The sequence below is a fragment of the Aythya ferina genome (genome assembly GCF_964211825.1).
Source record: "Aythya ferina genome assembly, chromosome: 3".
NCBI lineage: Eukaryota > Metazoa > Chordata > Aves > Anseriformes > Anatidae > Aythya > Aythya ferina.
The window spans coordinates 93,738,619-93,756,624 of NC_140298.1; the positions used below are offsets into that span (position 1 = coordinate 93,738,619).

General features: G+C 37.2%; 1 protein-coding gene across 40 annotated transcripts in view; it reads left to right on the forward strand.

Moving 5' to 3' along the window:
* The window catches only part of DST (dystonin), a 300,235-nt gene that overhangs the window by 241,154 nt on the left and 41,075 nt on the right, over nucleotides 1-18,006 (forward strand). For all 40 annotated transcript variants that reach the window (XM_084516227.1, XM_084516265.1, XM_084516238.1 and 37 more), the window contains 10 exons: nucleotides 3,320-3,439; nucleotides 3,612-3,719; nucleotides 5,440-5,658; nucleotides 8,647-8,850; nucleotides 11,466-11,697; nucleotides 12,044-12,270; nucleotides 12,974-13,096; nucleotides 13,726-13,827; nucleotides 15,580-15,681; nucleotides 17,161-17,334. In XM_084516227.1, coding sequence (XP_084372353.1) covers nucleotides 3,320-3,439; nucleotides 3,612-3,719; nucleotides 5,440-5,658; nucleotides 8,647-8,850; nucleotides 11,466-11,697; nucleotides 12,044-12,270; nucleotides 12,974-13,096; nucleotides 13,726-13,827; nucleotides 15,580-15,681; nucleotides 17,161-17,334 — 1,611 coding nt within the window. The remainder of the gene's footprint in view (nucleotides 1-3,319; nucleotides 3,440-3,611; nucleotides 3,720-5,439; nucleotides 5,659-8,646; nucleotides 8,851-11,465; nucleotides 11,698-12,043; nucleotides 12,271-12,973; nucleotides 13,097-13,725; nucleotides 13,828-15,579; nucleotides 15,682-17,160; nucleotides 17,335-18,006) is intronic.

The following is an 18,006-nucleotide window of genomic DNA, read 5'->3' on the forward strand; positions in this document are numbered from 1 at the left end:
AGCATCAGTTGATTGTCTTGCTCCTCTGTACTTTTGACAAAGCTGGATCATCCTATTCCAAGCTGCACAGGAAAATTTAAATAACAATTGCTTTTACTCATATCCAGAACACTTTTCTTCGTGGGACACAAAAACTGACTTTTTAAATACATGAAAGTTTCTAAACACACACAGATGTGTATATATGGTACACTTCGAGAACTGCCATTCTAATTTCATCGCTAAATAGTCCCATATTTAAGCTCTGTGCTTATAAAAGCATTGTGGAGACACAATTTCCCAGTGTCTGCCTACAGTTCAGGCATAAAAATATCGGTGGAGGTTTGTCTTTCTCCTAACAGTTCCTGTAAATGGTTATAATGGGACAAGGAGAAAGCATGTGTGACACTTCCAAAGTTTGTTGAAAGCCGACTGAAAGAGGCTGGCAGTAACTCAGATCTCCTTATTTTGAGGTTAAAAATAACTTCATGCTTAACCTTTTAAGGGGTATGCTATGAATATTATCTCATCTCATTAAACTAAATCCTCAAAAATGAAGGGTGTTTTTCTGGTGAGTGATAAGGTGAGATAGAAGAGTGGATGTTGGCTCTCCTTCAACCTGACGGAATTGTGTGAGTATGTTGCATCCCCTAGCACCAGTTCAGCAGATTCAAGTCCAGGCAAGAAAGGTCCAGAGCTGCTGCTCCACTAGGTGATATTGCGAGGGCATCTTGCACCCTACTGCTGCATCCCCCCAACCTCCACTTCAGCCCATCTCACACCACGCCACTATACTCCCAGGTACTATATCCCATGATGAAGTGGCTTAGTGTGTTTCCAGTGAAGGACAAGCTGCTTTCCATTTTGCTCACAGATAGATAATAAAAAATATTTTTGGAGAAGCTGATGCTTTGTGAGCTTACCCTGAACTTACTTAAGTACCAATACTATTAAAAATTTCTGGGTGGAGGGCAAAGACACTGAGGACATGAGGGTTCAGTGGAACTGGAGCATTTTTTCTGATAGACGTTACTGGGCTATGGTGACAAACACAGTAAGCAATACGAATGAGTAAGCATATTGGTTCATTCTGTAAACAGAGGCTTGAAAGCTTAATAAATTAATGCAATTTCTCCCAAGTGGATAAAATTATCTGAGAGAAATTCTGCTGCATGTTTTCATCCCTATTTCTCAATAGTGAAGGTACTGGTCAGTATCTTACCCCAGCGCAAAGGGTGCCACAAGGAAACAGATCGTATTCTGCAGTTGACTTACTTGTTTTTTGTTCTAAAGCAGCCACAAAGAATGCTTTACAAAGCATTCAGAGAGCAAACCACAATGTTACCATATTCACAAGTCAGTCTTTCTCGATTAGAAGAAGAAGTACCATCATGAACGATGGTTGGTTAAACTGGGTAGGGTTGAAATAGGTGATTTTATAGTGACTTAAGTGAAGCTATGGCTCAAAAAATAACTCTGTCAGGCATAATGGAAAAAATCTCTTTGAATTTTGGATGCAGTGAGCACCGATTTTGCGCTTTTTGTTCGTTAATGTTATTTATATGTGCACGTTGCAAATTGGAAATCCTGTACCTTCATCAAATGGAGTTTAGAGTCCAGTCCTTCCTCACTTCTCTGGAATCTGGACATTTCAGTGCCACACCTTGATTTTATTATTTCCATTCGATATCCGATCAATATTACTAACATGCCCATCAATCTTTGGTTTCAGCAAATCACGCTGCAGTTAGTTTGTACCTCTAACACATTTGACGTCACGTTCATTTCCTTTAGTTGGGTCATAAATAGATGGGCTTCCAAAGAGCTTGGTTGTGAAATGCAGTTTCTAAAGTCAGGGTTAAACACTGTTGGTGCATGTGCTTTGTGCTGATGTTTACAGTGCTAATTGTTTCGAGCATACCTTTCTATTGGGAAGTCACAATATTTAGGACAAAATTTTACTTTCTTTTACTTTAAATGAGAAATGACGTATGGTGAAAAAGAATGTTTGTGCTCTCTTTCATGTAACAAATGGATTAAATAAGGCTGAAAAAGATTGACTCATAAAGAAAGAAATCTCAGAACTGCTTCTTTTGTTTTTGCGTGACTCATAATTAACCACTAAGACAAGAGTGATTTAGTGGCTAAAGCGAACTGCAGCTCTGTTCCAGGAGCAACGCTGTCATGGTTCTATAGCCACAAATGCACAGACCATCAGATTTAAAAGACAAGAGGGACCGAGTGTGGTCAGAAAGAGACTTCTGAAGAAAGTGTGGTAGTCAACAACACAAGTAACGAGTTCTGACCTAAAATGTCCTAACAGACTTTCAGAATAGCTCAGAGCCACATTAATCTTCATCTAATTGCAGCAGGGATCAGTGTTTTAGAAAAAAAGTAGTTAGCTCTTAGTAGATGTGATGACTGTTTTGTGTATCTGACCATCCTGCACAGCATGGCTGAAGCTCAGAGCTGCCTCTCTTGAGTACTACAATATGTATGTGCTGAGATGCATGCATATAAACTTGAGCATAAGATATAATACATGATTTTTATTAATTTTCTCAGTAGACTCTTCAGCAGAATTGGATCCCCAGGTACTTCTTTTCAGGATCTCTTACTCTCCTTTTCAAATTAGTAAGAAAAAGATCCTCTAAATCCTCTAATTACCTTAGTGCTTCAAGGTAATTTTTGAAACATTAAAGTGTTGACTAACAGGATTCAGAAGTTAATCTTTTAGTGAAAGGGCTGGCTGCACCCAAATGCCCCAAAGTATTTTCAAATTTAATCCACGGTCTAGATTTAGATGAAATCCTGTCTTCTCTGAATTCAGTGTGGTGTTTTTTTTTCATTGACTTAGTTGAATTGTGATTGTTTCACCTTAATCATTTAATATCAAGGTGGCTTTTAAGATTAAAAATGTAACATCAAACAGCTATTTCTTACTGTAATTACAACAGGAGCAGTAATAATAAATATAGAGATGGTAAAGACATGAAAGTTGAATAAAAAGAAACAATTCAGTTAAAATTATGAAATCATAACCCTTTTAATTTTCATATGTCTGTTAAGAGAGCTGTAGGCTTTGGAAAAATACACTTCCATTCTTTGTCATGCTTATGAATTAAGCTGATTTTATTACAATTCCTCAGAACCATTTTGGGCTTTGTATTTAATTTATATAAAAAAAAACTCATATGGAAAGTGAACTGCCATCTTTCTACCAATTTAAAAGTATGCTTTTTAAAAGTATGCTTTTTAATCTCCTTTAAAAATTTTGCAACAGTCATTCTAATTTCACGTATACAGAATCACTGAACTAATTCATGTCTCCCTCATTTAGTTTGATCAAGCAGCTGATGCTGAACTCGCCTGGATTGGAGAAACAGAAAAGAAACTGATGTCTCTGGGTGATATTAGGCTTGAGCAAGACCAGACTGCAGCTCAGCTACAAGTTCAAAAGGTAAAAGAAATGCATTTCCAACTGTCATGTTAATTATTGGCCAGCACGCTCTCCATCTAGAAAATATACTAGTGTGATTTAATTTTATGTCTATCATAATGCATTTCAAAAATAGTTTTTGCTCCATGTACTCTTATTTTTTATTGCTGACCAGTTCTTATTGTGTTTTAAGGCTTTTACCATGGAGATTTTGCGACACAAGGATACTATAGATGAACTTGTTAAATCTGGGGATAAGATAATGAACACATGCACTGAAGAAGAGAAACAGACCATAAAGGTAAAGTTCTGTAAGTTTGCAGCTACAGTGGGTGTGAAGATAATACATAAGTAGGAAGATTCCTATTATGTATCTTTCAAAAAACTGATGAAAAAGCTTTAATTACATCCACTTCCAGTCTGAGGTTTGTAACACTGGAAGAAATGCTGTCGTGTATCTCTATTCTTCCTTCAGGATGTTCAAAGAGCAAGCACTGTGTACTTACTTCATTGTCTGACACTACTTTGTAGCCCCATTTGCCTCTGGTGTGGTAAATAGCATTTTAGCCAATGAGATGATTGAGTGACTAGGTATTAGTCAGCTGGGGTGATGCGTGTGGAATCTGGCTGTTGATCTTACTCGCTTCTCTTGGGTCTGTGAAGCTCTGGCTGGGTGTGTGCATTTCTGCGCCCCATTCAGTGGCAGGCACCTCAGTGTGAATCTTTACTTTCATTTCTGATGATTTCAGTGTGAGCCTTGTTCTTGTTTACCAAGAAGGTTCCATCCTGTTGACTAACACAGCCTCTGAAAGGCGTTCTTATGCATTTGTTCATGTGTACACACAGAGCCTGAGGTGGGGGGCTGACACGACATATAAACATATCTATACATGTGCATACACACATGCAGATCTTTCTTACTGGTATTTTGTAATGGATTTTTTTGTGCTAACTTGTGGATATGTTATGTGAATGATGTGCCTGGATACGTTATGTGAATCGAGTCCTTCCAGTGACCAGCAGTACTTCACTAATTGTGCTCTGCTGCAGCATCTCTGAATAAATTTGATTTGCTCTTAAGTGAATTTAAAATAGATGAGCTGTTCAGTCTATTAAAATGTAGCCATAAGGGAGAGCAATTTTAGGTGGGCCTCTATTGAATATATGCATTAGTCAAAAATACTGTGCATCTGTGTGTTAGGCTGTTTTGTCCTTTGGATAGCATCTCTATACATAATTTACATGCAAGACATAACAAATGAAACGATAGTTTGTTCTGCCAGAAATATTTTTTGCTTCACATTCAATGGCTTTTTTATATGTTTAGTTTTTCCAAGGCCAGTATTTACATGCATTGTTGCATGTTATATTTCATGGAAATGATAACATGGGCAGTCCTCCACAGGAAGAATGTGTAGTTCGTTGATACTTTTGTTATCATATCCCCAAACAGAGCAGGTTTGTAACATTTAAACCTTGTAGTTCCATCATATTAATGGCAACACATCCTTATTAATTAACGTATGATAACCTGGAAAATAATGTGCTTTCTGTGGAAAGTTTGTAAGCTACAAGCAGGACAGTATACCCTATTCTCTTGTCAGATTTTCAAAAACAAGATTTTTGTGCGCTGTTCATGATCCTTTGATTCAGAAATGCTGTGGAAAACTTGGCTTCTGCCGAGGGCTGCTGAAGATGGGTGCTTTCTGTAAGGAACTGGGGCTACAACGTGCAGTCAAATAATCTGCAGCTTGACTGGAAATCCTGTGAATGGTGTTGTTTGTAAATATTGGACATTGTTAAATGTAATTTAATCAATTAGAAAGCACCCTGCCAAATTCAGATCTCCCACGATATTGATTCTTTCCTCTAAACACTCTGGTACTGTAGAAATACAATCAAAACTAAGATTTGGTTTGCCATGGTTTGGTGTTATAATTATCAAAGACTCTTTAGAAATCAGGGTAATAGACGTGTGGAAAGACAGACATTGCTATTTTTTTGTTAATATTATTTTACAGAAAAAACTGGAAAGCCTGTTACAGAAATACGATACAGTCTGTCAAATGAACTCTGAGAGAAACCTCCAGCTGGAACGGGCTCAGTCTCTGGTTAATCAGTTCTGGGAGACTTATGAAGAGCTTTGGCCATGGTTAACTGAAACAGAAATGATCATCTCTCAGCTTCCTGCACCAGCCCTTGAATATGAAACTTTAAAGCAACAACAAGAAGAACATCGGGTAAGAATTTTGTTGTTTAAAAAAAAATAAAACAAAATGTGAAAAGCTAAGCTGTATTCTGCTTAGAGAACTGTGGAATACTCTAGTGAGTACTTAAAACCCAGATAGTTATACTTCTATTGAAAAAAGTTATTTAAACTAATAATAGTGAATGTCTCTACTGTTTCCTAAACTCTGCACACAAACAAGATTATCTGGGGAAGGCAGCAAACAATGTAAAACTATAGAAGAGGGCTAAAGGGGAAAAAATGCCATTATAGTGACAGATCTGAGCATACAAAAGCTGATAGCTTAGAAGTGTATTTAAAAGTAAGCAGTATTGGAACAAACCGAACCCGTAAACAGAACAGAAATCGGATGATGAAGTAAGAACCAAAAAAAGGTAAGACGAGACTGTAGAAAGAGCTAGAGTACCTGCTGTCAGCCTCCTGAAACTGAAATGTTCTATGTGTACAGCCTGTATATAAGTAAGCATGTATACGACCTCATGTATGTATTATAAAAAATGGCATTTATTTTGTTGATATCTTGGGAACTGAAGACTGATAATTCTAGGCCCAAGATTTCAGTGCTTTGGCTCCAGCCAACCCCATAACCATTTCTCACATAAAGTATACTTGTTATGTAATAATTTAAAAAATAATAATTGTTTAACATAACATTGCAAAACAGAGGGAATGTTGTTGTAGGCTGGCCTCCATATGGGCTTTCTTACAGAGAGAAATAATCAGCTGGGATAAAAATCTGTATGCTTCATAGATGGCTACTAGTATTACATGGCATCAGATTTATCCCACCAGTGTTAAAAGCCTGCACATGCAAAGCCCATATTCCTACTGGAGGTACCTGGCTCTCCTTACAGAGCACAGAGTGACTACTTGTGGGCTTTTTTAATTTTAGCTGTTTCAATTAAGTGACTCAAGGTAGATAGGGTGAAGCCTGGCTTCAAATTCCTGTTTACTCTGAGACCAGTGAATGAAGATGTGCCACTTTGATACATTGGTAAACATGGGCTTCACTCGTTTGTGTCCACAAAGAACAAACATTCTCTGCAAAGACTAGGTATGTAATAGGAGCTTGTCAAACTATCTTGATTAGTCACCATGAACCAAATCACACTGCTTTACTTATAGGTTTGGTCCCCATCTACTTTAATCATTCTGCTTGCTTGAGAGGCCCTTCATCTGGGCTTGTATTTTTGCATTTTCCCTGGGCTATGCCATTAGCAGAGATTTGTTTAAGCAGAAGATTAATGTCTGGCAATTTTAACACGTAATCTGATCTGAAATGCTTATTTACTGAAATTGTTTACCCAATCATAGATCATGGCAAAGACCAGATCATTTGTAGTAATACTGAAAAGAAAAAAAAAAAGGCTCTGAATGCAAATATTTTTCTATATTCCCTTATATATATTCACTTATATTTATATTATCATGCAGTTAATCGGTTTGAATTTAGCTTTTGGCAGAGGGAGAGTACCAGCATCATAAGGTTTGCACCTAGAAATGGGGACTCTGGGGATCTATTTGTGCACAAAAATAAAATACATAAGATGATTTTCTAAAAACTTTCCAACTATTCTTAGTTCAGCTTTTTCCTTTTCTGTGCTAAGCAGTACTGTTTTTCTTGGTGCAAGGCATACAAGTAGAATTCCGTTCTCAGTAAGTATCTGGGGTCAGATTTATTATTTTTTTTTTTTGTATTTTCATTGCTATTTCTTCATCAGCAGACAGTGGTTTGTCATGGTCAATGTCTGTTCAATCTTCCCAACCTCTCCTCTTCTAGGGAGGAGCAAGGAGGCAAGCCAGTAACAGGATTCCTTTTTAAGGGAAGGACCTCAGTTGAAGAGAAGAGGATTTATTTACACTGAGACTGATACAAGCCCTTTTCTGTGTCTTCATTAATTTAAACAAACCCTAAGCTAGGAGGAGCAGAGCATGTGCCTGCTCCAGCCTTTCATGTTCCTGCACAGTGGCTCTGGGCTAGAAATGCGTGGATCTCACAGCACTGAGAGGGACGGTGCCTCAAAAGACAGAGGGATTTTTCTGAAAAGGAAAGGATGAACTAAGCAAATAAATAAAACCAGAGGGAAGGGTTGGGCTAACCCAGATCTTTCCCTTTTGTCACATCTGTGGGTGCAAGTAAACAAAACCGAAATACGTAGTCAAGTCAGAAGACAGAATAAGTCAGAAGACAGGCCTTGTGATCTTCCAGGTCCACCAGTCTCTACCCAGTTTTCTGCAGTTTTGACTTATTTTGGGGGTGGTAGATGAGATCAAATGTAATGTACGTATTAATTACCTATTAAACTTTGTGTCCTCTAAGTAACAGCACTGTTGGGTAGATGGAGTGGTCTGGTGGCCAGAGGGGAGACTGCTAAACCTGGTTGACTGTTCTCTGCTGATCTGTCTTCGTTGTCCTCTGTCCTTTTCACTGCTTTCTTTGACCCCCTCTTTGTGCTGGTTTCCTGTCCTTAAGTCGAGGACAATTTGCATGAATATCCTTGTAATGTCAATACCTCTTTCTCTGACGTTCTTCAATGGAAGGCTTCGTGATAAGTAGCAAATACCAACATGAAAATGTATAAACATAGTGGTGTTATGCAAATGTTTGGAATATGGTTGCCATTTCTGTCATTACAGCTCCTAAAAAATGACGAGGAGTGTCTGTTGCCAGCATCATGTGCATAGCTGGCACCTTGCATCCTACACCTAATGATAGCCCTACAGGAGGAGGGATATGCCCTGCTGGGCCTTGCCAGTGTATCTGTAATTGTGATGTTTCACGGCTGGCTAGCTCGGTGTTGGAAAGGGTGCCATCCCTGGCAGAGCAGTCATTAACTTTATTTGATGTTATTTGTGCTTTACATTAAGATGACGGGTATTTGTTTGGAATTCCTTGCCAGCTGGATGTGTTAGAAGTGCGGACAGCTGTAATGTGGTGGTGTAAGCCTAAGAAACTGATAAGTTGTTTCGTTTGTTATAGCAACTGCGTGAGCTGATTGCTGAACACAAGCCTCATATAGATAAGATGAACAAAACCGGGCCTCAATTGCTGGAGCTGAGCCCAGGAGAAGGTTTTTCTATCCAAGAGAAATATGTGGCAGCTGACACCCTTTACAGTAAAATTAAGGAAGATGTCAAAAAGCGAGCTTTGGCGCTGGACGAAGCCATTTCTCAGTGTACCCAGGTATCAGTTTAAGTTTAAAGTATAATTGGATTCATTCAAATGGAAAGTTACACAGACATTATCATCTTGTATGTATATATCAAGACTAAACTGCTGTTTTATCTGGATTTTTCAACTGAATGGCCTGTGAATGTTCAAATCGCTGCTCATGGCACTGATTCTCTTTTTTTGGGGGGTTATGATTTTATATATTGGTCACTGTTACGATGATTCTGTTGCAGTTAAAAATGTTACAGCTTCTCAATTTCAAAGTCCCTTTTAAAAAGGAACATTTAGTCTAAAAATGTGGGATTTTCAGTTTGTTCTGTTTCTTCTTACTGGTCTGTTACTAGCTGATGCTTTGTTAGTTGATATTGATGTCACTATTAATCAGTTAGCTTACATAAAGTTATATCTAGGACTTGGCAGCTTTAGTTACAGTCCTTGATCGATGGAAGTAGAGGGTACTTCACTTCAGTGGTAATAACATTTGCTCTTTATTGTAGACCCAACAGGAACTTAATGTAATATATGCTTGAACTGTTACAGAAAAGTGTTGTGAGCAAAGTTAGACTTCACAAAGTGTCATTGTAAGCAGAAAATTCAGATCAAGTCCCTGACAGCTGTGTATCTTAGGTTCATCACTCTGTGGAATGAACCTTGATAGAGTAATGTTAGGTATCAGATCCTAGAGACTACTAGATATTGGATTGTCATTATATCCTAACTGAAATGCTTTTATTTGACCACAAATTCAGATAAAAACAACAACCTCATTAAACTGTGTACATGAACACAAAAACCTGAATAAAAATACTGTGTTCTGTACTGCTGTTTTTATGATAAGTTCCCCTTTTATCTTGTTGGCTGGAAATTAAGTGCTCTTTTTCTGCTTAGGTCTAAAATACTAAATCAAGAAATAGACCTTAAAGTTCTCATCAAGTCTGCATTCCAAATAATTGTCTTCATAGGTCATGGTACTTTACACTGTATTCCTAACCACTATAGGCAAAATCTAAGAAGATAAGGGAAAAAGGTGACATCAGCTGTCATCCTATTTTCAACCTGGTTGCAGACATTATTATGTTGTGCTTTCAGTCATTCTGAACAGCCTCCTGATTCACACCTCTGAAAGAAGCCTGATTTTTTAGATTCAGTGTTTTTCGTTATCATATATGCTCAGGCCTCCCCCCATTTGCAGCTGCACATTTGAAAACTAAGGTGTTTATTTAGTATTTGATTTCTTGCTTTGTATGTGACAGACGTTAACATGAAGAGCTAAAGTACAGAGAAGTGCAGAAGGCCAGGTACAGAAAGCAAGAATAAAAATGCATTCTTTGGTAACAGCTAAAATATAATCAGATGTTGAAAAAAACACTTAATTACTTACAAAATGACCTTAAAGTATTTTGTGTACATACATGTAAATGTATCCACAGATGAGAAAGCAAAACATTGGAATGTCCAGAATGTAATTTTATATAATCTCTTTTTTATTAAGTATGTATCACCATACTCCGTAGCATGGTGGGTATGTCAGTGTTTGTCTAGACAGTACTGGAAGAATAATTAGTTAAATCTTCAGGTTTCAAATTATGTTAAATTGCCTTATGTATCAAAGGCAGCATGTGACCTATGGAGCCAGAATGAGAGGTTATAATGACTTCCCTTTCTTCCTTTTAAGTTCTGAAACACCTTGCCTCAGTCATTGAAGAGTAAAGTGAGGCCCATTGAGTGCAATGCCAATTTAAAAATGCAATATACATGCCCTAGAATTAGACCTGGATATTGCCAGTTTAATTTCAGGTTGAATCACTTCTGTAAGGTTTTGTTGCCACAATCAGTTTTACAGAAATCTTGAAGGAATCTGCTTACCTTTATGTGTTACTGCATTTTGAGAGCTTGTGTGACATTCACACTTCTGCCGAAAACAGGTAGCATTAGTCTGAGTCTGTAACATTATTAGAACTTAACTTTGGACCTGTACGGATGAACCATGCTAATTAACTAAGATGTAGCTGAGTTTCTGGGCACCTGGGCTCTGAGTCAAATCTGGGTGAAGGCAATAAATGCTGTTGTGTGCTTTTAGTTGCAGAAAGAAATGCACATTTGCTTCGCTAATGAGCACCACCTGGGCACCAGGCAAATGTCTTATTGAATGACCTCAAATACCAAATTTTAATCAGTGGTTATATGAGATATGTTGGTCCTGATATGAAAATACGTGTATTTAATACTAAGGTGAATATATTTCTGAACTGATGAGATCAGAAAGCCATGACTCTCCAAAATAAGATAGAAAGTAATGCACAAACTCTGCGGGACTGCATGCAGGTAGATGCTGCCATATGTGAAGTATTTTCAGATGGAGTGTCTCAGAACTAAACCCAGACTTCATACTAGAATTCAGAGTCTCTTAAATCTGAGAGGAAGTACCATTTTGCAAGGTCATGTTTTTAATTTAGATATTAAAAGAGGGAGAGAACCACCAGGGGGTATTCAGAGTTGCATGTATATAACTAGAGATATTAAATATGTCAACTTTGAAGTATCTTATTCCAAGAGAATTTTCTGATGCAGTTTTTCAAATGTTTTTCTCTTCTACCCTTTCTTTCTGTTCTTCACCACCCTCTCAGTTTCATGACAAGATAGATCCAACTCTTGAGAGTCTGAAACGCATAGTTGAACGTCTGAGGCAGCCGCCTTCAATCTCAGCAGAGGTTGAGAAGATTAAAGAGCAAATCAGTGAAAATAAGAATGTGTCAATGGATCTGGAAAAACTTCAGCCGGTCTATGAGACGCTTAAGCAGCGAGGGGAGGAAATGATTGCTCGCTCAGAAGGAGCAGACAAGGATATATCTGCAAAAGGTAGTAGACTGAGGAAAGGTTCATGTAGTAGAAAGGCAGCAAGCTGCATCACATAAAGCTCTTCAGTTCTGATGATCACTAATCTGGGGATTGTGTTCTTCTGAAGAAGCTGTGAAAGATATAAAAAAAGCAAGGCATTGTTTTAATAACTGTGGCTCTGACCTTTGTTTTAATTTTAAATGCCTTGTTGGTTGTTTCCACTTAACATCTTTAAAAGTCCTGTAAAGAAACAGTTTTAAAGTCTAAATTTTAAAATGTTCACATATGTTTCTGCTGTAGAACTGTAGAGATATTTATGGACAAGAATTGTTTGCCAAGGTAGTAATTTAGTTCCTTTGTTGTTTAGCTGTTCAAGATAAACTAGACCAAATGGTCCTCATTTGGCAAGACATCCAGACCTTGACTGAGGAAAGGGAGGCCAAATTGTTGGACGTAATGGAACTAGCTGAAAAGTTTTGGTGTGATCATATGGCTCTTGTAGCTACTATTAAAGATACTCAGGACTTCATTCGAGAACTGGAGGGACCTGGAGTTGACCCATCTGTAGTCAAGCAACAGCAAGAAGCTGCTGAGGTCAGTACAAAGTATTCTGTTGATTTAAAACGTTCTATTCACGGTATGCAGGGGAAAGATGGAATTACTACGAAATACCACGGAAGGTTTTTTTTAGAGACAAAGAGGGGTAATTACATAGAAATTTACTATAATGATATCTCAAGAGTCTGTGGCAAATAATACGTATCAGTGCTTAATTGCAATGAGCATACAACTTGTGCTTGTCATTATATTTACATATCTGTGTATAAGCATATATAATACGCATGTCACTGAGACTTTTAAAAGTTACACATACTTCAGATTCCGAGTAATACCTAACATCTAAATGAAAGGGATACAGACGTGTGTATTATGCTGCAAGTCTGTAATTATTTATGCTGATAGCTAAAAATTTGAAAGTTGAATGATAACCTCCGAAAAAGAAAACATTCTGATTAAAGAAATCTAATTTAACACTTCCTGTTTATTTCTTCCATCTCATACAAAATGACATCATTATCCATTGTTGTAATTTAGACTGATGTCAGTTGATTTCACTCTGACACTGCAAAGGTCAGTGGATGGTTAAGGATGCTTAAAATACAAGCATCCAATTGTAAGTCCGGGCAACTTTAAAGAAACAAAAGTCACATCCTGGTGTGTCTACCTTAAAAGCAAGCTCTACATAGATTATTAAATATAGTATTAGCAGTGTTGGATTATTTTTTTTCCTTTGTAGGCTGTTAAAGAGGAAATTGACGGATTGCAAGAAGAACTAGAAACAGTTGTGAGCCTTGGTTCTGAACTTAGAGCTGCTTGTGGGGAGCCTGACAAACCTATTGTCAACAAGAGTATAGATGAGGTATGGGAAATGCAGATGCTTAAATCTGTTGCGTTAGCTTGTGCAGCTGAAAGTAGTATTCCTTGTCTCCCAACAAATTCTGAAAATAAATTCCTTTTATTGTTTCATTGATCTTTTTTTTTTGTAGAAGACTTTTTTTTTGGTAAAAATACTGATTAATACAATAGATGACTATTTCTTGCAAAAGTAATGCTAGAATAAGTTTCATTTGTATTTCCTTTATGCCAAGTAAGACATCTTAACTGAGGCAATTCTATTCACATGACTACAAAGGACTTTTGATTTCTCTCACGTTAAGTAATGTAAGTTTCCTTTAAGCTACCTTCATTGTAATGATGCAACTCCAAATGACTTCTTAATATTTCCCATATTCACTATAATCCCTATATCAATAAAAATATAGTCAGTATTGAATTACAAAGCTTCTGTAATACAGAACCTGTAGTGTATTCTGAAGGAAACTAGCTATGCAGTGATAGGTAGAACAAGAGTTTTAATATGGAATGAATATGAAATGTTTATGGTTAATTTATTGGTGCTACTGGGCAGTGACTTTTTATTTAGTGAATGCAAATTACATGGCAGTAAAATTATTTTTGTTCATTGGAGCAAATTGCACTTATTTGCAGTTGAATTCTGCCTGGGATGCCTTAAACAAAACATGGAAAGAACGGGTGGACAAACTTGCTGAAGCCATGCAGGCAGCTGTTCAATACCAAGATGGACTGCAGGTAGGTTGGTGTGATTAACCCAATCTTGAGTTAATAGGATTTAATGTGGTTGTATTAAAAATGCAATGGGATTTTGTAGGTTATATGTAATGTATCGCTCTGATTATAGTGACTATTTTCTTCAGCAGGCAGGTATCTTTTTTTTTTTGTTTTAATTAGACATGAAATGTATTGATTTTTTTGCATTGTTCATGTTTGCACGATATTTAGATTCCAAAATAAAATTTCCTTGTTTATTGACGAGACCAGAGTTTTGCTGATACCACACAAATTCATAGCAATCCTGCTCATATTTTCTTGTGATAGGCCATTCACATGATAGGCAAGCTGTGACACATTTACATGATCTGAAAGGAATAGAATATAGGTCTATAAACTCACTGTGGCTATTCTTCTTGAATAGAGGACAGTTAAAAAAACTTCAATTAAATTTAATCTTTACTGTTAGTCAATTAAATACATAAGTTTGAATATAGGAAGAAAAAATAAGTTGCTGGACTATAATAGTAATTCATAGTATAATGTATCTAATCACAATTCTTCAGAAGACATTCACTTTTTAAATCTGTAGGTAAAGATATCTTTTGTCTGTATGTGTTGTATATTTGGTTGCAGGTTTCTTCGTAGGTTTTGGCTTAGCGACATCTCTCATCTTTTGTCAGTGGATGGCTAGAAGATTGAAACATTTTAAAAGATTCCAAACATAACTGGATTTTGCAAAACTATTTTTTCTCAATGGAATTAACATCTGTCTTGGTTCATTGAATCCTTGAAATATAAAATTACAGTTTCACATGACACTGAGCAAGTTGTTTGTGTGTTCAGTGCAGATCTGGCAGCAGAACACTCCTTAATAATAATGCAATGTGCCTGTTTTCCAGTGCACCTCATTATGTATTTTTCTCCCAGTGCTCTTACATTCATGCTGTGCAGAGGCTGACATGTAGGGTTATCTTAGGAACATTGCCGTTGGTTGAAGTGTTCTGTGTTTTCTGTGGCTGAACATCGTACAGGCTTGGTACTTTGTGAAAGAACTGTATTTAAATGCCTTTTGGTGCTCATTGCAGTAGACAGTCTGAAAAGTGTTGTGGACAGATTGTTAGCGGTACTGCAGTTGCCTTATCTTATTGAGCTTGTTGAGTGAGGGCAGTTCTCATTTTCTCAGTCAACTGTAGGCAGCTCTGACAAGCACTGCCAAGCCTTTCTCCATCATGAATCATGGTTAACAGGCAGGGAAAAGGGGCCTAGCAGAGGAGTTTTTTCCCTGTAAAAATACCCAGATGTATATAGCTGTTGGTAATGTGCAAGTAGTTCCAATTAATGTTTGATTCTTAATGATGTTTAATAATCACAGTTGAAAATGTGATACTGTTCAGCCACAACTTGCCATCTTCGTGCCAAGAGACTATGGAACTGAGAGGTGATCTTGTACTTACTTCTCAGAGTGTGCATAAAAATTGCTGATCTTGCTCAAGGAGTAAAGTGCTACTTAGCATGAGTACTGGTGGACAATTGCTGCTCACAGAAGCTCAGTTTGGCAGTACATACATTCTTGTAACCACTACCTGGAGTACTGTTTGATCCCTTGCCTTGTCAATATTGGAGGTTTCATTGAAGAAAACTATTTTATTTCAAAGAGCATACCAATATTGTTCTGAAGTAAAACAAATTCTGGTATTTTACTAACTACAGCTTTTAACCATGATACTATTTCTCTCTGCTCACGCTTGAATTTCATGCTATGATTTTCAGGCAATATTTGACTGGGTAGACATTGCTGGCATCAAGTTAGCGTCTATGTCCCCAGTTGGAACAGATCTGGAGACAGTGAAGCAGCAAACTGAGGAACTGAAGGTATGAACTAGCTATTTATTTCATTTGTATTTCCATCCGTCTGAATTTTCCTGCATTTAGTGCTTTTCTGCATTCTCCAGACTGAGAAGCAATTTTCATTTTCAATTTTTAGTTTTTTAAAAAAATGTATCTGTATGAAAATTTCAAATAATGTTTCATTGCAAAGTTTGCATTTTAAAATACGTGGCTTAAGGCTTTGGAATAGATTTTGATGAGACTGTTTTATTCTGTGACTATGTTCAGATACTCGAAAAATACTTTTAATAGCATTAGTTCTCTTTCAAAGGCTGTAAGGTTATGAAGAGAGTTCTTTTGCTATGACATTTAAATTTTCTGGCTTCCACCAATGTCCTGCTTAGAACAGAGTTAATTTTCTTCCTAGTAGCTGATAGAATGCTATGTTTTGGCTTAGGATGAGAAGAGTGCTGATAACACCCCGATGTTTTAATTGTTGCAGAGCAGTGCTTATACTAAGCCAAGGACGTCTCAGCTTCTTGCTCTGTCCTGCCAACGGGCAGGCTGGGGGTGCAGTAAGAGCTGGGAGGGGACAGACCCAGGACAGGTGACCCAAACTAGCCAAAGGGGTATTCCATACCATCTGACGTCATGCTAAACAATATATAGGGGTGGCTAGCCGGGGGAGGGGGCCGGACTGCTCGGGGTTAGGCCGGGCATCGGTCAGCGGGTGGTGAGCAATTGCATTGTGCATTACTTGTTTGTACACATTATTAGTAGTAGTACTATTATCACCATTGTATTATTATTATTATTATTATTATTTTCCTGTCTTATTAAACTGTCTTTATCTCAACTCACGGGCTTCACTTTCCATTTCTCTCCCCCATCCCAGAGAGGGAGGGGGGAGGATGAGTGAACGGCTGTGTGGTGTTTAGCTGCCGGCCGGGTTAAACCACGACAACCATAAACATGTTCTGAGAGGCACACCTCCAGAGCTTCACTTCTGCCATTGCTGACTTTCTCTAAATGTTTAACCGTATCACATCATTCCCAATACATCCAGTAAGCTGTAAATCAAAATTTCAGACTTAGAATCCTGACTGTATTGATCTATGACTAAGCAAACTCTTGATGTTGGGTAGACTGCTGTACAAATTTTAGATAAAAAGCAGGGATGTATAATAACTGGGGGATGTTTTTGGTTTTGTTCCTGAATTGTACCATATTTTTTATATAGAAACCAGAGAGATCATTGGAGAGGACTTTCCTATTGGAAATCTTTGCCATCCTCTGCTCACAGTTAGCAGTATCTGGTGGGATAGTAAGACGTTGCATATTTTCACTTAGCTGGACCTGAGTGGATTATCAGTATCCTATATGCATTTTGATCCAGGAAAACAAAGCCCTAGGTCTATGAAAGTTGACAGTGATGCATTATTACTGTAAATATTGCTGTACTGTGCTATACTCAAGATCATTACTTATGATATGTTTATTTGTATTGCTTTCTATTTACCATAGCAATTTAAAACAGAAGCTTATCAGCAGCAGATAGAAATGGAAAGACTGAACCATCAAGCAGAACTATTGCTGAAGAAAGTAACACAGGAAAGTGACAAGCACACTGTTCAAGACCCTCTCTCAGAGCTCAAACTAATGTGGGATAGCCTAGAAGAAAAAATTATAAATAGACAGGTAAATAAACCTGAAGGTGGGGGCTTCATTCATGACTTGGATTTGTGAGAAAAGCTTTTCCTTATGCATAATGTTTGTATCAATTTACATATTTAGTCTTTTTGGTTTGAAAATTACAGAACTATGTTTAATGGAATTTGAATTTCATAATCCACTGAGTTGCTTTTATTTTTTTTTTTCAACCCTTAGTATTTTTTGTCACTTCTTCTGTTGGCAGTGTCATGTCAAATCATTATTATTTCATTTTGGCTATTTAATGACATCTTAAGTAGCAGTTGAAAACATGTTTATATGTGAATTTAAAAAAAAAGCTGCTGAACCAAGCACTTTTTCTTAAAACTTTAGTACTGTTTCACTACTCTACACAACATTAAATTGTCAAAAAGAGTTGAAGATGCAGTGCTTTGAAGTGTGTTTTTTTTCTCTAAATTGAATCATTTAGCTGCGAAGAAAAAGTTTAAAGAAGTCCGTGCAGCAAGATGCATTTATATTTAAATTACATTTTAAACGATGAAAACTTCTGTCATATCTCTGATGAGAGGACCTTCAATCTTAACTCTGCTCTGGTTACATGGCATCTTCAGAGGTCAGGAATTTAAGCCTAGGATGTCAGGCTTTACAAGGGAATTGCTAGCTCAGCTCTAACTATGATGCAGTTGGATAACTGTTTGT